The following is a 21,952-nucleotide window of genomic DNA, read 5'->3' as shown; positions in this document are numbered from 1 at the left end:
TCCAACCCTCCCCTGTGTATAAAACTATACCCTATCACTACCTCCCTGGAAGTCATTTACAAGGGACCCGTCATTCAGCTCAGTGCCCCTTCCACATGTTAGTGTTCTCCCTCCCACCACCTGTGCAGTAAAGGAGTAACTAGCAGAAGTTACTGCTCCAGGTCCTACATGTTGAATGGAAGCTAGAGCACCCCCTGCCACCCGTGGGACATCAAAGCTGCTGCTAATAGCACCCCCCACCCCTAGGAGGGGAGAATGGGTAAGGGCCCCAGTGCATTGCTTTACCCAGGGGCCCACACTGCTGTTAAGACGGCCCTGATGGTGCCCCCCTGTCATTTTCTCCTGGATCCGCCCCTGTATGAACATATACATATATATACACACATACATACAGTACAGTGGCACCCACAAGGTTGTGTAGGGAGGGGCCCCGCTGGACTGCTTTGCCCGGGGGCCCATAATGCTGTTAAGATGGCCCTGGCCTGAAGGACGAAAACTCGCAAGATGATGACATCATCATCTCGCGAGCGCGTCTGTCAGGCTGCGGAGGCAGGCCTGGCAGGAGCAGCGGCGCCACAGAGGGGAAATACAACTGGCAAAGACAATAGAGGGCAGGAGGCTTTTTTAGACACCCGGATTCCGGGAGAATACCGGAATCCGGGAGACTGGAAAAGTCTCATGAAGGGTTGCCACCAAAAACGGGAGAATCCCGGAAATCCGGGAGAGGTGGCAACCCTAGCCATGGCCAATATAGTTAACCATATCGCATACCTCCCAACTTCTGTGTTGATGAAATAGGGACACTCGCGCGGCGAAAAGGGGGCGGGTGCATGCAAATGAGGGTGCGGCTTATGCTAATTAGACGCAACCTCATTTTCATACGAGAATAGACACTGTGCGCATGCGCACAACATCTATTCTATTAGATTGGGGGGTCTCCCAACTGCCACCTCCCGCAGCGGGACAATGCCTGCCGCGGGTGGGACAGCGGGACAGGACCCGAAAATCGGGACTGTCCCGCTGTAATCGTGACAGTTGGGAGGTATGCATATCGGCCATACTCACTGAACTGTATCAGCTTCCGACATTGTTCAGTGACGACATCAGGTCCCATTAGCATGCAGGCCGCTTGGCTGTATTGCCAAATTGACCGGCATGTTTGGAAGACATCAATCATCATTTACATAATCGTTAACAATATTGAGTGTATACAAGACAATATTGTGAACAATAACACTCAGAGGCCCCTTTATGGGCTATATTGTTCACAATATCGCCTAGTGTTTATGGGGCTTAAAGCCAATGTTGATGTATGTAACTGGCGATATATGCGGTGGTGGGGACCTAGCATGGCACAGCCGTGCATACACTTGTTGAAGCATGTCCCTCATTAAAGAGGAAGGGGGTCATCCTATTGTAAAGTGCAAAGGAATATGTTCTGCTATATAAGAAACGTAATAAATTGAAAAAAAAGACAGTGCTCAGGAGGGCCCTTCTAAGCCATATCTTTAAACTTTCTTGTCTAGAGAGGGCGATAATCAAATATCTAGTCAGTAAAAGTACGGGGAACAGAACTGAAGGGGATCTAGACACAACCATGTGTTCCCGAATACTCAATACTGCAGTCACGTGCGACACCGTGACCAGCCCAGTTCTAGGCCTCAAAAGCCTTAGCAAAGATTTATCTTTTTCCACACACAGTACTGTATGGTTTTTTTGGCCTACGCCGTAACACGTTTTACGGCTCACCAGTCATAGAGCGACCCAGACGCTAAACCAATCGGCGCTCGTCTTACTACATTCTGACAAGCCCCACCCTGCTCCCGGCGCTACTAGGCTATCGCGAGGATTCAGCTGCTCATAAAGGCCGGTCGCACGCGCGGCCGCTTCCATTCAGTAGACGCCGTCCGTTGTCATCAGTATCCGGTAGCTATCGCGGTAGGAGAAATGGAAGACAGCATGGATATGGAGCACATGGCTCCCCTCCGCCCGCAGAACTTCCTCTTCGGTATATACGCCCGGGTTTTCTTTGTTACCCTCCGTGTAGTGTACTCTGGCCTTTCGTGGTGTGCAGCGCAACCTTACAGTTGTATTAGAGAGATTCTTGTAGCGAAGCCCAGTTCGAGCTGTGTGGTTGGGTGAGAGCCTGCTTTTGTTAAAGATCTCAGATTGATATCACAGGCGTCGCTCAATGCGGTATTAATCTGTTATTTGCAGATCTGGTTGTGTCCTCCGCCACGTGTGGGTAGGATGCTATAGTCAGGCTAATGGCGGCGTGGGGGGTTGTATGTATTGTATTTCTTTAGGTAAGCTGTGCTCATTGATATAATAATCTAATGATTTCCACTGTTCTGCGTGGGGTTTCAGTTTAGATATGTGAAGAAAATGTAACGATTTTTTTTTTTTTTAAATTTGGACTCTTAAACGCTTTTCCCATCAACAATGTAATTACCTGGTATATAGTGTATGTGCGTGGGTAACATTGTGCATGGGTCACCCTGGGGCAGATGTATTAAGAGAAGATAAATGCAAGGGTGATAAGGAGAGATAAACGTCCAGCCAATCACCTCCTTACTGACTTTTTTCAAAAACAGGCTGTAACATGCCAGTTAGCAGGTGATTAGCTGGACGTTTAGCTCTCCTTATCACCCTTGAATTTATCTCTTGTTAAAGCTTAATGCATTTGTCCCCCCGTGCTTTATAGTATGGCTTTCTGTATAAGATGCTAAATGTTCAATTTTTTTTTTGTAGGCTGCGAACTTAAGGCAGACAAAAAGGAGTATGCTTTTAAGTTGGATGATGATGAAAATGAGCACCAGTTATCTCTGAGAACGGTAAGTACTAAAGAACCAATTAAAATGGTTTGGTGTAGTCATGGGCAAGACTATTCATTGGAATGAATTGAGCCGCACGTCTCAGTGAAGTGTGTTGAGACAGTAATGCTGCTTTCAGACCGCAAAACTGGCTTTGACCCTGTATTTGGAAACATTTCCAAAAATGGGTCTGCCAGGTAAAAGCCCTTTCACACTGCATCTCTTAAACGGTAAGCTTTCAGGCCGCAAAACTGGCTTTGACCCTGTATTTGGAAACGTTTCCAAAAATGGGTCTGCCAGGTAAAAGCCCTTTCACACCGCATCTCTTAAACGGTATATTTTTTACACTGGCAGACCCGTTTTGGAAACTTTCCAAAAACAGGGTCAAAGCCAGTCTTCAGAGCGCGCCGCCCCCCCTCCCCCGGGGGTTAACACCCCCAAATCCCCCCCACCCCAGGGCTAACAACCCCCCCCCCCCCCCCCCTGTGCAGCCGGTACCTCTGTTGCGTGATCCGGCACTGCAGTTGGTCGGGGAAGCACTTATGAAAAAAAGCGTCTTTCAGAAAATGGCTGCCCTATAGGAAAATCAGTTTAAAAAAAAACCTGTCTTTCGTATGGGGGCAGCCATTTTCCGAAAGTCACTTTTCTTATAAGAAAAGTGACTTTCGGAAAATGGATGCCCCCATACGAAAGACAATTTTTTAAAACAGGTTTTCCTATGGGGCAGCCATTTTCTGAAAGATGCTTTTTTTTTTCCATAAGTGCTTCCCCGACCATACTTCACTGCCGGGATCCACAACGAAGGTACCGGCTGCACGGCTGGTGTCGACACATGGGGGGCGGGGGGCGGCTCCAGTGCTGCGAATATTTAATGAGTGCTCATTAAATATTTGCTGCTCTGAATTTAGGACCCAGCTCATTGGCTGGGTCCTAAATACCGTTTCAGACCAGATTTTGATCCCAAAATACCTGGTCTGAAACGGGTAGGACCCTGCATTTTAACCGGTTTGAAAAAACTATTTTCAAACCGGTTAATTGGATCTGCACCTTTCAGACAGCACAGATTACCGTTTTAACCGTTTAACGGTAAAAAAACGGCAATATACCGTTTACAAAGTGCGGTCTGAAAGGGGCATGACTCGGCTCTCGATTCACTACTCATATGTAATTACAGGCACAGGGATACAGTGCAGGGCTCACAGCACACTCAGGGACTTGCAGAGTCTCTGTCCCTCAGTTTGCGCTGTGTGCTGACAGACAGGAAGTTTAGTCAGTGGCTGGGCTCATGAGTAGTGTGGAATTGCAGGCACAGGGAGACAGTGCACGGCTCCCAGCATAGACATAACTTGGACTCAGCTGTTACTGCACTCTCCTTTCTCCTGCAGAGCCTGACGATTCAGAGAGGAGGGGCTGAGCTTACTATGCTATAATGCTGCTGTCTCGGCTCTTGCCACAGTGACTAACTCGAATCATGTATTCAGCTTAAATGGGTCGAGTCACTGAGTCGAGGCAGCGATTCACTAGCCATCTCTAGTTTGGTGTGGCTGCTCATAGTGAACCCAGGCAATCTCCAGTACTAAATTATTTTAGGTTGCAAAACTTTATCTGGGATTGTGAAAGTTTGCTGCACTAATGCAACACTAGTTCCTCGTGGGGCTCACTGTATTTTTACCCATTGACCTCTATAGCATACATCCCAACTGCCTCACCTAAATCAGGATATGCTGTGTCTGGCCCAAAAAGGGGTGGAGATACCTGGTAAGGGGCATGGCCAGGTGCCTGCCCAGACCCCCGTTTTCAGGTGCATGTCAGTGTTCCCCTAACAGCTGGGAAGCTCCCTCCCTCCTTGTACTGAAGAGATGTCATGTGCTTGTGCATAGTATCTCTACAGCAGAGCAGTGGTGATCTCTGGCTGTCCCTTGCCCACAGGACATTGCTAGCTGGGGTAGGGACCCAAATAGCAGGAATGTCCCGCTCTAACCAGCACAGTTGGGAGGTATTCTTAAGGTTGCCATACACTAGTGCGATAAGGCACGTTATCATGCTATTTTGCCCCATCGAGCCAATAAATCATTGGAAGTGCTATGTTTGATTTTGCACATCGGAACCGTATGTAGTCATGGCTGCCATGAGGATTTATCATTTCCTGTCATGACTGGGCTTGCCTATGACGTTGTATGCAAAATTCTCACATGTTGCATGCAATACTTTAGCGTAGTATATAGGGAGCTTAAAGCCTGCTACCAGGTTTTTGTCATTGTGTTTAGATCTGGCTTATACTTGCTCTGGTCTAGTTAAATAGTTACATTGTTACTATGGAAGTGCCCTTGATTACTATACATAGCATGTCCTTCCGGTTCATTAGCATCACTTGCATTGAGAAAATATTGATATGCTTTTCTATCTTATGTTGGTCATCATGATTCCGAACAAGCTCATTGCCGATCACTAGTGAGGAACTCCCATTAACTAGCATGGAATTACATGCAGTCCTTATGAAATTGCTATACGCAATAAAGTTCTTTGTGTTTTGGCAAGCAATTAAGCATGGCTTCCTAGCAGTTATTTAATGGATACTGTGATCAGGCATCCAGGTTTTCTGCATTCTTCCTCTGAAAATAGTAAACAGAAATATGGGATGTCAAACATGGGTTTTACTTTTTTTTTTTGTTTTTTGTACCACCACTCCATGCATGGCTTGCTGGGATCACCCTGCTTTGGTGCAGGTGCCTAGCTGCACTAGTGCTGGACTCTGCACACTTTGCTATTCCCAGTCGGCGTTCACATTGGTTGCTTAGTATGGAAGTTAAAAAAATTAAGAACTTGTGTCAACCTCTTCATGTGTCACCTTTTTGTCTGTATGCTTGTTGACCTACCATTTGGGTACCAGAAATAGGAAACTTCTGGCTTTTGAATTCCCAAATGGCCTTTTTATTCTTGCATCTGGTACTTTTGAATGGTTTCTATCTTTATACAGCTATATGTGGTACATTTGGGTTTGGCAAGTAGGGTCTGCTCCCAGAAACAAATGTCATGTTTTCTCCCCACAGGGCAAGAGGTGTGTGTGTGTGTGTACATGTGCACATACACGTTTGAATAGCTAGAGAGGGGATGGGAAGTTATACCCCTTTTCCACCTAAATAATGAATCTGACTGGTCTTCAATACTGGTCAGACCTTGCTCACACTAACTTTGATTTGGCTAGGTTCTATGTACTGCACACACAATCCGTTTCTTGGGTCATATCCAAGCATTTGTGACTTAGCTCTCGAAAGGCTTGTAACAGTACCCTTGTCAGATGACCCAGGACACCAGTTTACACGGCAACGTTCCAGCTACTGATCCGTGTAGACCTTTTTTTCATTGGGTGTAAGATTAGAGTTGGACACTGCCTATTGTGAGAGGGCTGAAGAATCTTATGTATATTGAAATGGCTCATCAGAGGAATCTGTTTAGTGGTTAAGCCCCTTTGCCGATAAACGTAGGACAAAATGGCTTTTCTTAATTTTTTTTGTAGAATTAAGCTTAATCTATGTAAATCCATATATATAGATTAAATGTCTCCCAACATTAATTAACCCTATAATGAATGTGCTTGTTCATGTGGTAGGGAATATATCTTGTAAGTTCCGTTGGGGCACGGACTGGGGGCGGGATGTATTAACATATATCGGTGACCCTCGTCGCGCCCTGTACTAACATATGCGGCTGGCGGTGCGGTGTTGGATGCCCCGGCAATACCTGTAATGTGGTTTGTGGGGGGTCTCCGTCACTTCCTGGGCTTTCTGGCATCTCCTCCTCACCCCTGCAGCTGAAAGGACATCCCCTGCTGTGACATGCTGCTGGGGGAGGAGGAGCAGCACTGAGGACAGGGGAGGGGGGTGCGGGCAGCGATAGAAGCCCATAGGCTTCTATAGGGAATCGCCACCCAACAGTGGCAATACCGTGCCCGCCGAAGACGGTGCGGCAGGGTTTTAGTAAATTTGAAAATGCGCTAAACCAGCTGTTTACCGCATTTTTGCCATAGTACATCCTGCCCTGGATGTTTAACTTTTTTTTTTAAAGCGCTGCAGAATGTTCACTACATTAATAAATGGTACGCATTGATTTTGCATTTAGGATGCCCTTCGTGCCTTTTTAAAGTGAATGTAATTGTGCCAGTAGGTCTGCCTCAGTATATGAAAATAGTGTGCCTTGACAGCTACAACTTTCATTGTACAGCGTACAGCTTAAAACTTAATCTTCTCTTGCAGGTTAGTTTAGGTGCTGCTGCTAAAGATGAACTACACATTGTTGAAGCTGAAGGAATGAGCTATGAAGGAAAAACAATCAAAATTGTGCTTGCATCCTTGAAACCATCCGTACAACCAACAGTAAGTATCAAATATGTCGCTCGAACAAAATGGAAAGTGAAATATCACTATTGGAGTATGGCATTGCTCTTCAGGAGTACATGCTGGTCAATTGCTAAAGGTATATATTTAAGTGATAAGTAATTTTTGCACAATATGGTGAAAGGGTTTAAACATTTCCTGAAGCTATTTTTTTTTATAACTGACAACCAACATTTATTAACCCCCTTTTTTTTTTTTTTAGACCTTTTTCTAAAGCTAACCCTGGAACAATACCCCTTTTACACCAAAAATCCCGGATCCGGGATTTACTCCATTTACACTGCGGTGCCCATCCGCAGTGTAGACTGAGGCAGCGCTTGGAGATGACCTCATCTCCAAGCGCCGGCACCGCGGTGATCCCCGCCGGATACACCGATCGCCGTGCTGGGGACCAGCCGTCGTCCGGGAGGTGAATGGATGCCGCATACAGGCATCCATTCACCTCCTCCGCTGCTGTCTGCAGAGTATAGCAGGCAGCAGCGCAGGCTGTGTGCCCCCCGTCCAACCTGTGGACGCTGCGGTCCGCAGGTTGGATGTCCCCTATTGATGTAAATGGGAGCCTGTGTCATCTGACCCGGTGTACTCATTTACACCGCCCTCTACCCATGTCCTAGCCGTGTTCTACCCAGGTCAGGACACTGTGACACATTTACACCGTCGATGACCCAGAGTTTTGAGGCGGTGTAAAAGGGGAATAAATCTGACAGGTGTCAGAACTGACAATTTTTACAATTGTAAAAAAAAATTTAGATCTATTATCAGATTTAAGTTGGCCAAACTACAACATTTTGGAAGGGTTGATTTAGTTAGAGAAGTCAAGTTTCTGAGACCCAATTTTAAAATAGTGTGGTATCTGTTCTTTTATGTACTCAGCTCTGTAGGAAAAAAATGTCTACCATGACCTTCAGTGATGACATCAAAGCTGTATTTTCAAAGTGTCTGTTTTGTCAACAGCTATATTGTATATTGGAGCAACCCAAATATACCTTGTCAAATCCTGCTAATTTGCAGATTTTGTTCTGTGAATACTACAAGTTCTAGGATGTGTTAATAGACTATTCATTGGTTAGTGTCTAAAGTGCAGAGTCTCGAAGACCAATGGTTAGGGGAATCCATGGGGTGGAAAAAATCAAATGCCTAAATGTTCTGTTTCACGAGAATCTGTTTGCTCCTAGGTATCTCTTGGTGGATTTGAAATTGCACCTCCAGTGGTTTTCAGGCTTAAGTCTGGCACCGGTCCAGTATATGTCAGTGGACAGCATCTTGTTGGTAAGTAATTTTTAGTTGTAGCAAGCCCTCAAATGTGCTTTAGATTATGTACTTCATTGCTTATTAATATGCTGTTGTGAAATTAAAAAAATTATTTTAGCTTTAGAAGATTTGGGTTCATCAGATGATGAGGAGGAGGAGGAGGAAGAAGAAAATACAGAAAGCCCAAGGAATACTAAAAGGCCTTCTGCTTCAACATCTAAAGTTCCTCAGGTATGGAAACTGTTTAGTTTTTTTGTCTAATTCAGTGGTTCCCAAGTCCAAGGCACCCTTTTGGTTTTCATTGACTTTTTCAAGGCACCCGTAAGCCACAAATACTGATACAATAATACAATACTAAACACTATGGGTGGGATATACCAACCAGTAAATCCCGCCGCTCATCGCATATATACTGACATATGCGACATGCAATGCAAAGGGCAGCTTCCCCAATAAGAGGTCTAGTCCTATCAAATTCATGCACCAACACCTCCCCCAGTTATTGCATTTTTATGACCAGCCCTTATTACACAGATTTTTGCATGGGGGCATGCAATAACCAGTGTTTGCAGGTGTTGCAAAAGGCCTTAGACATGGGATTTCAACTCGGAAAATGCTTTGGGTTGAACCCAGATCGTGGTGCAGTTTAAACAAGTAAACCCAGATTAATGGGACCTGCTCACTGCAATGGAAAAGACGTTACCCACAATTATGCTGGATGTGGGTGTAAAAAAAGTAGTCAAAAGCCGTGTGGCACCTGGATTGCAGCAGTCCAAAAGCCCTGGTGCATGCATGGGTATTACCAGCCTGAGGTTTCAGTGCATAAATCAACTATTATAACATGCCACCCATCCCTATAACTCCCTGCTGTGCGGCACCTCTCATGATCATGCACCAGGAACATACCAGCTTGACCCTTGTATAAATCACCGGTAGCACGCAACCACCCACACCCATATACAGCCCTGTACTTATACTAGATTGCCTGCTAGAAGGGCACGTGCTAGGGTGTTCAGCACCCTCCTGCAAATTTGCGCCCTCTCATACTTTTGAGTATGAGGGCACAAAAAAATGTTTTTAAAGGAGTAGTGCTGAGTAATGCCTGCACCAGTTGGCGACAGTAGAAGCGCTGCATAACGCCCACACCAGTTACTGACCATAGTAGTGCTCCGTAACACACACCCCAGTTGCCCACAGTAGTAGTGCTGCGTAACACCCACACCAAATGCAGACAGTATAAAATTCTCACACACATTTACCTTAAATCAGGCTGGCAGCACATCTTTTCCTCTCAGCTCTTCCATGTAGCTCCACACCCTCGTCCCATGTAGCTCCACACCCTTTTCAGCCACTGATGTAATCAAATGGGGTTGGGGGAGCTGGGAGGGAGCTTCATGCTGCCTGTCATGCAGTAACAGGCAGCCACAGAAGAGAGCAGCGGGGATGCAGGTTTGGAAGAGTGCCTCCCTTGCCTGCATCCTCTGCTTAGCCGCCAGGACCTTTTATCTGTCAGACACCCACACTCCTCCACCTACCCCCTCCCGGCGCGGACTACCTGCTGGAACTGCGGGCAATAAATTACATGCGGTAGCCAGGTTGCCTAAGGACACATTATGGGAACCACAGGTCTAATTTGAAGAGCTATTGTAAACTTTTCACTATCATTCTTATGGGGTACTGAGGTCTTAAAACCTTGTGGAATAGAGGGTATCTTACAGGAGACGGGCACATAACTTTTCTTCAACAGGGTGTGCTGGCTCCTCCCCTCTACTTCCCCTTACTAGCCAGTTTTAGAAAATGTGCCCTCAGGAGAGGATGCACACTCCTGGAGTTCTAGAGAGTTTTTCTTCAGTTTATTTTAGTTTATTATTTTCGGGTTGCTGTTTGGGCTTAACAGCTGCCCTGCGACGAGGGAAGCCGGGGGAAGGGACAGTTGCAGGCCTTTCAAGGAACCAAATTGACCCCTGCTGCAGGTCCACTGACCTGAGAGGGTGCTGTTACCGCAGGCATTGCGCTGCAGCGAGCACACCCCCAGCTGCCACACACCCCTGGCTCAGCCTGAAAACGTTGGTGGTGAGTAATAACCGGGTCCCCTCAGTGGGGTATGCTGGTTTTATGTGTGGCATGATGATGGCGCGGTGGCTCAGGAATCGCGCACAGATGTTTTATACAAAAGCTGGATAGGAACACTGCGCTCAGCCTATATTTTGCCCTAAACTATACATGTGCTTCTTGTCCCTTAAGGGCAGGGCTGGGCAACACCGGCCCTCCACATGTTAGTGAACTACACATCCCAGGATGCTTTGCATTAGTTTTGCTATGTGGCCATGCTGAATCTGGAGGGCCGGTGTTGCCCAGCCCTGCTTAAGGGTATCCCGGTCCCTTATTGGCTATAGTAAACGTTTGGAGTGTGAAAGCGCTATCCTGCTTGTGTTGAGAAAGCTGGTGGTGTTGGTGTGTAAAGAATTGTGAGAATTGTAAAATGTATGGATAAAATGAATAGATTTTATTAAATTCAAAATATATATACCAAACTCTGTTGTTGGGGGGAAATGAGGACTTTGGGCCTAATTACCCTAGGGGTAATGGGGTACCTTGTGCGGTAATAACTGTTTCCGTACACCTATGTGGGGTGCCCAATAAATGGGAATCTTCCTTAACAAGTGTCACCAGGGAAGATTTCCCAATGGGTTTTCAGAAAGTCTGTACTAGACTTTAACTACCGTGGGTCCTGAGCCCAGGACCTACGGCCTCTCCTGGTGATTGGTGTAGGAAGTGTTGAGTCTGAGTTCAAAGTCTGGCCTGGTGGAGTTTGCAGAGAGGTGCCTAAAAGCTTCTGGCGATTTACACAGGAACCCCCTTACAATCACATAGGAAGGGCACCTATGCCCTCTGCTACTTCACTCTAATGTACTGTTAGTGGTGTACTTCACAAAAATCTTCTAGCGGCGTCCCGCATCGCAGTGTTCCAAATGGAATCCCTGAGGGCGGTTATTGCAGGACTGGAAGAATACATCCATCGATTTGAAGGCCACGTACCTTCACATACCGGTGTGGGCTCAACACCAGGCTTTCCTGAGATTTGCAATTCTTGACAAACAATTCCAGTTCCAAGCCCTACCATTTGGACTCTCGACAGCCCCACGAGTCTTCACCAAAGTGATGGCGGAAATGATGTCCCTATTAAGGACTCAGGGGATAAACATTATCCCATACTTATACGGCCTGCTACTAAAAGCTGAGTCAGTACTGGAGTTGCTGGGGGCCATTGAGACGACCAGACGTCTGCTGTCGGGTCATGGATGGGTACTGAATATACCCAAGTCTTCACTGATACCATCTCAACGTCTCCAGTTCTTGAGGATGGTTTTGGACACAGTGGAAAGAAGGGTGTTTCTCCCATTGGAGAAAATTGCTGCACTACAACAGCTGCTACTGGAAGTTCTGTCTCCGGAGAGAGTCTGTCTACCGCTGCATCAGACTGATGGGGACGATGGTGGCCTCATTTGATGCTCTCCAGTTTGTGAGATTCCACTCGAGAGTATTCCAGTGGGACCTGTTAAGCAAGTGGTCGGGCTCGCACATCCACAGGTTGATTTGCTTGTCTGTAAAGGCAAGAAAGTCACTGCAATGGTGGCTACATATGCCAAATCTTGCGGGGAGACTTTTCGGGATCCAGGACCCTGCTAACTACAGATGCCAGCCTGCAAGGCTGGGGGACGGTAACCCAAGGGATGAGGCTCCAAGGACAATGGTCACCCCTGGAAGCACAGCTCCACATAAACAACTTGGAGCTGAGGGCAGTATACTATGCTCTTCTGGAGACTTAATCCCTCCTGGAACATCAGGCGATACAAGTCCAGTTGGACAATGCGACTACGGTTGCTTATATAAATCGCATGGGAGGTATGAAGAGCATGCATGCGAGAAGTCTTCAAGATTCTGGCCTGGACAGAGTTGCAATCTCTGCCATCTTCATCCCCGGGTTGGACAACTGGGAGGCGGACTTTCTCAGTCGTCACGACCTTCACCCTGGGGAATGGGGGTTACATCCTCAGGTGCTCTGAAGCATCGTAGATCTGTGGGGGCTCCCACAGATAGATATGATGGCCTCAAGGACCAACCACAAAGTGGAAAGGTATTGCTCAAGGACAAGAGATCCACAAGCAGAGGCAATAGATGCTCTGACTACACTGTGGTCGTACGGACTGGTGTACCTGTTCTCGCCCCTTCTGGGGAGAGTGTTGCAGAGAATCAGACACCAAAGGGTGGAAGCAATCCTAATTGCACCGGATTGGCCCCAGAGAGTGTCTTACGCAAGTCTGCAAAGCATGTTGGTAGAAGAACCTTGGAGACTGCCTCTCAGAAGAGATCTTCTGGTGCAAGGCCCTGTCGTCTATCAGGACTTAGGGCTTCTTCGTTTAACGGCCTGGAGGTTGAGTGGAACATATTGGCTCTAAAAGGATTTCATTCCTCGGTCATAGACACCATGACCCGGGCCAGGAAGGCAGTGACTGCGTCACACTACCACAAGATTTGGCAAAGATATGTTTCTTGGTGTGAGCACATGAGTTTTCCGCCAGCGGACTTTAGATTGGACTGTCTTCTGCATTTCTTGCAGGTGGGCCTTGATGAAGGACTCCGGCTGGGGTCTTTAAAGGTTCAAGTGTCGGCCCTTTCTATCTTTTTCCAGAAAGTTAGCATTTCCAGACTTTTACAAGGAGTCTTGAGAATACAGCCTCCATTTGTAGCCCAGATGGCACCTTGGGACATATCTATATATCTTCAGTCATCCTGGTTTGAACCAGTGGACACCATTGACTTAAAATACCTTACCTGGAAGACAGTGACGTTACTGGCTCTGGCTTCGGCCAGAAGAGTTTGAGCTTAGTGCTCTCTTGTAAGAGTCCATAGCTGATTTTCCATCAGGACAGGGCGGAATTTTGGACGAAACAGCAGTTCCTGCCAAAAGTGGTCTGTGTTCCACATAAGCTGTTTGTGGTACCTTCTTCGGGGCATCATATCCCGGAATCACTTGATGTGGTTAAGATCTTGAAGGTCTTTGTCAAGAGGACGTCAAGGGTCCGTAAGACAGTGTCTTTTTGTGCTTTATGATGCACACAAGAAAGGCTGCCTGGCATCAAAACAATCGATTGCTAGGTGGATTCGTTCCACCATACAGCAGGCATGTGGCAGCCCATTTGACTATACCGGCCTCCTGTGAGCTCATTCCACCAGAGCCCTGGGGACATCCTGGGCGGCTGCTCGAGGTGTCAGCATTGCAGCTATGTAGAGCTGCCACTTGGTCAGGTCAACATACTTTCGTCAAATTTTATAAGTTTGACACTATGGCCAAGGATGATACCCAGTTTGGGCAGGCGGTGTTGCAACAGCCTCCACACATTCCTGCCCTTTCTGGAAGCTTTGGGACCTCCCCAAGGTTATAAGACCTCAGTACCCCATATGAATAATAGTGAAAATAGGATTTTAATACCTACCAGTAAATCCTTTTCATGGAGTTCATATTTGGGTACTGTGCGTCTGCCTCAGTGCGGTGCTCTGATTGCACATGTTGTAATCCTGTTGCAGCCTTCTTGCAGGTTGCAAAACAGTGGCTTTTGTACGTTACAGGTCTGTTGACCTACACTGGAGCGTCTGAGTTTTGGTGACTTCTAGCTCCCCACAAATCTTTAAGGGATTATACATTATATAACACAATGATGGGGTTAACTAAGTTTAGTTGAGTGTTGTGTGCTGGTGCGAAACTCACCAAGTTACTACTTATGCTAATCCTGCCTCACATACGTTATCCATCCTTCTGGCACAGTTTCTTAGCCAGCTAGTAAGGTGAAGTAGAGGGGAGGAGCCAACACACCCTGGTTGAAGGAAAGTTATGTGCCTGTCTCCTGCCGGATACCCTCTATTCCCCAAGGTTATAAGACCTCAGTACCCCATATGAACTCTGTGAAAAGGATTTACTGGTAGGTATTAAAATCCTATTTTATTTTTTAAACAGAAAAAGCCTAAATTAGAAGAGGATGAAGATGATGATGATGATGACGATGATGATGATGAGGAGGAGTTTGAGTAAGAGCAGTAATGGTTCTATGGCTTAAATAGTTGTATATAGTGCGTTCTACTTGGTTCTTGAGTGGTTATGAATTTTTGGCACTGATTAGTTATGCTGGAAGTGACACTTGTACAATATAACCCAACTACTTCTGCTTTACTCTTGGGTGAGCACTTGGCATTAAACTTGGCACTTATAATTAAGCTTTGAAGACAGGTCATTAAGTGGTGTACTAGGAATGGCCCCAAAGTAGTGATGGAATTTCCACCATTGCAAGGAAATCAGTTGTATTAACTAAAAAGGGTCAGTGTACAGTAGAAACCATAATTTACCACATTTAATGTTTGGTTACCTCGTAAAGTTCTACTTGCCTATTCTAATTGGTGTTTTAAACAATAGCCAGTTAAGTCCTTCTTTTTTTTTTTTTTTTTTTTTAGGGATGATGAGGAGGAAGAAGAAACACCAGTTAAAAAGGTAGTGTCTCTCACAATTTTCAACCTTCAATATTTACAATGCATCTTGTTGTATATGTATGCAAACATACAGGGACAACTAAATTTTTACAGATTGACTACTGATGTTTATTACAGCTGGTCTTTTAGCAATGATATAAATTGTATTGATCTTCAAAATTTGGTATATTAAACTACAAGTGAGGCAGCTAAACTAATGTAAACTCATACATTTGTTCTTTTAGCCATTCCAAGAATGGCACTGTATGTCACTAAAAACTGTAGCTGAATGAGTTTTCAACATAAATTGAAAAGCTTTAAACCTGTTAATAAAATATAACTAGCTTTTAATACAAAGAATTAAGTGGGATTAGTGTTCAATGCATTAATGGTACATCTGACCCTGCCTCCCTATCCTGCCTCTGACAGACTAAACAAGCCACTTCCTATGATACATCCCTTCTGCTCTAGATTCTGTTGCTCCACCCACCACTATTCACCCTTGCAAACTACACCTCAACCCTGACGCACTCAATGCACTAGATATCTCCAATAATGCTCACATACTGCTGAGCAACAACCTCCATTTTAAACTAATGCTTTCATCCTTTAGTGCTGCCCTTTCCCTTAAACTTTCACACTTTTAAAAAAACCTAATCTCTTCCCAGTTTAAAAACCTTTGGCGCCTTTGCCACTCAACTCCTTCCTCTGCCCACCTCCATCACTCAGCTCTTGACTTGTCTCCATACATCAGGACATCACATCCCATCAGCAACCAACAACCTGTCCCTTACAATCCCTCCCACCAACTTTTTTTTTTTTAAATATAAAATGTTATATTAGTTATGGAAAAATGAACATATTAATATACATAGTGAAGAACGCATATATACTTGATACATACAGAATCAGAAAATGTCTTGACGACATAATTCTCCCAAGTATCTGGTGAGGAAGTCATGGCCCTCATCCGTTCCTCCCCGCTCATCACCTCCCCATCCAGCTCCTTTACCCTCCTCTGCCTCAACCTACCATTCTCTCTGCTTGTTGCCATCTAGTCCACCTCATCAATCTACCTCATCAGACACTTAACAATCTGCTTTCAAGAAAGCTCTCATCCTGTTTTGATCCAAACACCCTATCTAACGACTGACCAATTTCTTTCCTTTTGCCTTCAAACTCCTTGAGTGTATCGTCTACAACTGCCCTTTTTCCCTCATACTCCCTAATTGACCCATTCCAGTCTGGCTTCCATCCTCTCCACTGAAACAGCCCTCACAAATCTGCAATGCTCTCCATGCTACGAAAGGGCCACTACTCTGCATATCTTAATGTCTGATTTTGACACACTGAACCACCCTCTTCTGATAATACTTAACTTCCTTGGTCTGCGTTATACTGCCCCCTTCTGGCTGTCCTACCTGATTGTTCCTTTTCTGTCTCCTATGTCTCAACCTCCCCCCACTAACAGTATGTGCCAACCAGGGTTCTGTTTGTCCTTTCCTTTACTGTCCTCTTTAGGTGAACTCATTAGCTCTCATGACTTTCCAACATCATCTCTATCCTGATAATACATAAATCTACCTTTAATCCCCTGAGCTTTCTCCTGCTCTTCTCAATAATGTCTTCAACGATCTCTATTCTTGGATGTCCCAGCGCTTTCTCAAATTTAACATGTCTAAAGCTGTGTACACACAGTGCAATATCGCTGGCAATATGGTCGCTGAGCGACCATATTGCCAGCGATTTGTTTGTGCTGCAGCAGCAATAAATCGCCAGGTGCACGCTCCCGTGTTCAGCCTCCTAATGGTCAGCTGTTTCCCTATGCAGAACCCCCAGCAGTCTCTCCTGTTCATCAGCGACCATCTCTGGTCGCTGATGAAAAGGAGACACTGAGCAATATATTGCACAGTGTGTACACAGCTTTAGACTGAGCTGATCATCTTTCCACCATAATCTCACCTCCCACAATCTCATTATTGATGGCACTACTATTTCCTCTAGCCGCCAAGTGTTAGGTCTCCAAATCACACCTTCAGCACAAACCTGCTGCTTTAATCTCAAAATTACTTCCAGAATCCGACCCTTATCTCCAGAATGGACTGTTGTAATCTGTTGAATCCCTGACAAATGTTTATCCTCAGTGCTGCAGCCTGGCTAATTTTCCTTACCCAGTATATACACCTCCCCTCTTCTACAAGCCCTTCACTGGCTCACCTTCCCTTATAGAATCCAATTCAAACTTATCACTCACAAAGCGCTTTCCCATGTACCTTTTTGACCTCTCCCCTTACACTCCTGTCTACTCTTAACTGCTGCCTCTCCTGTCTACTGATTATTTTTTCCTACCTCCAAGACTTCTAAAGTGCTTCTCCCTATCTCTGGAATGCTCTGTCCCTCACTCTCGACCCATTTCTTAAGCAAGCCCACCCAATTCTCATTCTAACCTGCTGTTACTCATTTCTCTTCTCTATAGAATCTTCCAGTTACAAAACCAAAATCTGCTCAGAAATCAAACCATAATGGAAAAGCTTCAGAACCGTCCACACCCGCTAAACCTCCAAAAGTAAGTTATGCCTTCATTTTGTGTGCACCTGTTAACAATGTAATCATACATGCTCCACTTATGAGATCTTAAGGCTATATTGCTTTAAATTTTATGAAATTTCTGTATTGTGGAAGTGTAACCTGAAACTGTTTTTTTTTATATATATTTCTCTACCGTCCAATGGGATACTGGGTTGAATACTATGGGGATAGAGATCCTCCGCAGGAGAGACAGGCACATTAAAACTTAGAGGGGAGGAGCCAGTGCACCCACACAATCTCCCTCCACTAGTCAGTTTAGAAAAATGTGCCTCAGAGGCAGTGCTTCCTGGATGCTCCAGAGTTTTTTTTTTTTTTTTTTTTTTTTTTTTGTAATTTTGGGGCGCTGCTTTGACCAAGCAGCTGTCCTGCTTCGTGGGAGTCAGGGGAAGGGTCAGTCCCCGGCCTCTTCAGGTGCAGAGCTGACCCTGCTGCAGGACATCTGTCCTTTGTGGGACTTGTCACCGCACAGCATTGCGCTGTAGAGAGCAAGTCCCCCAGCTGCCGCACACCCCTGACAGGTCATAAGCCGTCTGTTGTGAGTACAGGTTGGGGGTCCCACAAGGACACTCCAACCGCTTTGTGTGGCAAGATGGCGGTGGCGGCGGCCCCCACATTTCACTGGCATAGGGGGATTGCCGCTGGACCAGCAGGGATACCCATTGCGTTTTTTATTAAAAATGCATTTTATGCCAGTATAAATGTTAGAAGCGCCAGCTCCATGTATAGGGGGTGGGGCTTCACTCGGAGCGGGTTCAGGCTCTGCTGGGTGTGCCCTGTCTCTGCTTCTTCATGCTGTCAGGTCATCATTACAGCTCCTCAGTGGCGTGGTGGATTCTGATCCTTGCAGCGCGGCAGAGACAGCAAGTTATTTAAGCGTTTTAGCGCTGCTGCGCTATATTGCTTGTATATTGCACTGTGTTGTGCTACCAGCTCTCCCAGATCTGTGAGCTAAGGTTTAGGGTGTACTGGTCCCCCATTTTGCTCTGATTCTACTCCACTGGTTAGTTAAGCATCACACACTGCAGTAGTCACTGACGCATAGTGTACACTGACTCTGCTTACTGTGCAAATTAGTCTGTTTGAGGTGTGTTACTGTGGGGTGTTTTGGTGCAGCCTCATCATGGTGAAGAAATTAACCTGCATGGTTACTGCTTTTTCACGGTCACTTAACGTGTTCGTTTTGTGGTTATGTGAGGCACTGCATGCATTGGTCTTTATTCTTACAGTAGAGAAGTCATTAATTATAATTTCGGAGTCTGAGTTGGAGTCGGTGCATTGTTTGCCGACTCCAGGTACTCGAAATTTCCTCCGACTCCTCGACTCCACAGCCCTGCTGCTATCAATGCCTCCACTACTTCACTGCTGCCTGGCATCCATTAATCCATACTACTGATGCCTCCAGATAGGTTTTTCGCACCTAAACCGCTATTCCTGTCCACAGCCTTCTTGTATGCTTTCCTTCTGCTCACAAAACTTGGGAAATCATTCTCATTTTGCCCTTGCCACTCTTAATACTCTTATGTCACTTTTAGATATTTTCTTCCTGTTATCCCACTGTATTCTATACCTTTTATTTGTACAGCCTGCCAGCAGTAATCTACAATGTCTTAGTACCTTTTATGGGCAGCTACATGTTTATCTAATCATACATGATATATTCAAGTAATAACCTAAACTGTGTGCGGTCACCCAAGGGTGCAGCAGGACACATGCAAGGGGTGCCTCAGGTTGGGGGTACAGGACAAATTCAAATTTCTCAGTGTTAATAGACCAAATTATTATTGGGTACTGATGATAAAATATCTTAAACAGAAGTGAATCATGTGCCTCACTATAGGCTAGATGTCAAGCTTCAAAAAAATGAGTTATAACCTGCCAATAAGCTATTGTTGTGATTCAAGAAAGGATACATTTAGTGGTTTCCAAACTTTTACAAATGTCCATTTTCCCATAAACCTTGTGACCTTGTATTGGTTACCCACCTCCAAAAACCTTTTGTAGTGCACCCAACACTCAGCTAGTATAGTATGGATGAAAAATACATGGAGCTGACTTTTTTTTTTCTTAGGATCTTGCTCAGTTAGAATATGATCACCCATTTTGTATCGTGTGGAATCGATGACTGCACCAGACATGCTTTTATTTTGCGCTCCTAGATTGTTTATTTTCACGGCGGCCTATATATCGGCCGATCTGATGCAATGTTTTTACCTGTTCATAACCCCACTATCCACTATGCATGGAGTTGATTTTATAGTGTGGCGAGCTTAGTAATCCACGTCCCCTCGTCACGCTTTGGGCTTTATGAGCAGGTAAAAAAATCGCATCGGATCGGCCAATATCGCATCTGATATATCTGCCGCCGTGAACAAAAAAGTACCTTTTTTTTTTCCTGTTAAATTTTATTTTCTACTTGCTGTAAAACTTGTGCCTTATACCACAAGGCAAAAACCCAGGATTCTGTGGCATTTGCTTTTATGTCTAAAGTGATTGATTCATGCTGTAAAAAGCATCATATAAATAAAATAGTGAAATCAGGATGTCTTCCAGTTGTACAAACATTACACTTGCTGATTAAGTATATAATTTTAAATAGTTAAATAATTAAGCATTAAAATCTTTTTATGCATCTTGAGTGTTCCATAATTCTACATTTTAATTTGTACTTCTATGTCTAGGCATTATGGGCCCAGTTATGGCATCTCCTTAAAAGGGAAATACAGTAATGCTCTAAGTAAACCTAAGACCTTAGGAACTCTTCTCCCTCTTCTGCATACTTTAGTTGTCTTATATATTTAAGGTTAAGAAGTGAACTTGCATGCTGGAAATGTAGTATCTAATGTAATAAATGCATAATAGCTTTGTACAAACTTTATTTCAGACACCAGAACAAAAAGGGAAACAAGAGGGCAAGCAAACTCCTAATAGGTCTCCAAAGGTCCCCTTTACACTTGAAGAAATTAAAGCAAAAATGCAAGCAACAATAGAAAAGGTAAGTGTATTGCTCGGTTAGTTCATAGGTGGTGCAAATACTGTAAAGAACCTAAAATGGGGTATTAAATCACTGCGGTTTTATTTGCCAGACAAAAAAGGCAACGATTTGCCAAACCATTCATTAATGGGCACCTCCACCCATGCAGCGTCATTTTTTTGGGGGGTGGTGGGGTTTGGAATCAACATGGTTCAAAACCAGTGCAAAGCCTGATGTGAATTTGCCAAAACCTGGGTTTGCAGCAAATAATCACAAACTTCTTTCTGAGGGTTGATACCCCACTAGATATGAAATTAATAACTGGACATTTCTCTTGTTTTTGATCTTTCCAGGGTTCTGTGCTTCCTAAAATTGAAGCAAAGTTCACAAACTATGTGAAGAATTGTTTCAGAACTGACAACAAAAAGGTGAGTAACAGGCTTCAGTAAGTCTACTATGCTTAGGTTACATTTACATAGACTTAATATGGGAGTGCATGGGTCAGTTCAGTTTGTATGGATTCTTAATCACATGCATTGTTATGACTAACCATAGAACAAAATAGTACCTATGCAAAGTGTACCACATAGCCCTCTTAAGACATTTTCTAAAGAGAACCTTTTTCTTGCATTAATAATGTCTTTAAATATTTCAGGTTATTGATGACCTCTGGAATTGGAGAAAGGCTCTGAAAGACTTAAAATAGCTTGTCTTTTTCCCTTTGGTTGTCAGCTGGTTTATTTTCACATTTTATATATTTTTTTTTTTAAATGCAAGTTGGCGAACAGTTGGTCCTATGTAAATTTCTAACAATTTGCCAAGTAAACGCTACAGTTCCACCTGTTTTGTACATTTCAATGTTCTAGTTCTCTTATGGCATAATAAAGATGACCAGACAAATGAAGTGGTTTCTAATGACTATAATACTTATGCTTAAATCATGTCCCATTATTTGCAGCAAATATCTCCAAATGTAGTAACAGCATTCCAGGTGGGAAAAAATGCAGTTTCTGGACATCATTCTTAATTTAGAGCTACAATAATCTGTGTTGAAACCTTTATCAAACAAGTTCAACAAAGGGGATGGCACCAAACTTTGCCATTACAATCCAGGTTTTAAGAAAATCCATGCGTCAGTGCAGGTGATTAAATCAAATTGTGTAAGTCACATGTTCTCAAACATAAGTATCCTTAAATCCTAGTCCATAGTGGCAGTTTGAGGAAATTGGCATAGAAAGCAAATATGGTCTAACTACTTTACCACCTTTTTGAAAGGTGTTTTTGACAGTCAACATTAGCTTATAATTTGCATCTGAGAAATCTAATGTCCTCCTTTATTGTGTCTTGATCCCATGTATTTGCCCAGGTTAGCTCATGGTACAATGGTCTCTGCAAATAGTTATTGGCAAAAG

The 21,952-nt window shown here is 44.6% G+C and overlaps 1 protein-coding gene across 1 annotated transcript; it reads left to right on the top strand.

Annotated features, from left to right (window-relative positions):
• The first annotated feature begins 1,837 nt into the window (after window positions 1-1,837).
• On the top strand, window positions 1,838-21,444 carry NPM1 (nucleophosmin 1). Its single transcript, XM_083181813.1, has 11 exons — window positions 1,838-2,008; window positions 2,752-2,834; window positions 7,067-7,186; window positions 8,383-8,476; window positions 8,577-8,689; window positions 14,475-14,545; window positions 14,966-15,002; window positions 17,457-17,546; window positions 20,451-20,561; window positions 20,894-20,968; window positions 21,196-21,444. Exons 1-11 carry the CDS (start codon window positions 1,948-1,950, stop codon window positions 21,244-21,246), a joined length of 906 nt encoding a protein of 301 aa, XP_083037939.1. The 5' UTR covers window positions 1,838-1,947; the 3' UTR covers window positions 21,247-21,444.
• Window positions 21,445-21,952: the final 508 nt, after the last annotated feature.

The sequence above is a fragment of the Crinia signifera genome, chromosome 4 (assembly GCF_055691185.1).
Source record: "Crinia signifera chromosome 4, ASM5569118v1, whole genome shotgun sequence".
In the NCBI taxonomy this organism is placed as follows: domain Eukaryota; kingdom Metazoa; phylum Chordata; class Amphibia; order Anura; family Myobatrachidae; genus Crinia; species Crinia signifera.
The sequence above is the reverse complement of the archived record's forward strand: the minus strand, read 5'-3'. Positions and strand labels throughout refer to the sequence as shown.

Excerpts from the sequence above, each read along its gene's own strand:
- NPM1 (XM_083181813.1), top strand. The coding sequence starts at position 1,948 with ATGGAAGACAGCATGGATATGGAGCACATGGCTCCCCTCCGCCCGCAG. Across the intron at positions 2,009-2,751 it reads CCCGCAGAACTTCCTCTTCG|GCTGCGAACTTAAGGCAGAC; the intron begins GTATATACGCCC and ends TTTTTTTTGTAG. Across the intron at positions 14,546-14,965 it reads GATGATGAGGAGGAGTTTGA|GGATGATGAGGAGGAAGAAG; the intron begins GTAAGAGCAGTA and ends TTTTTTTTTTAG.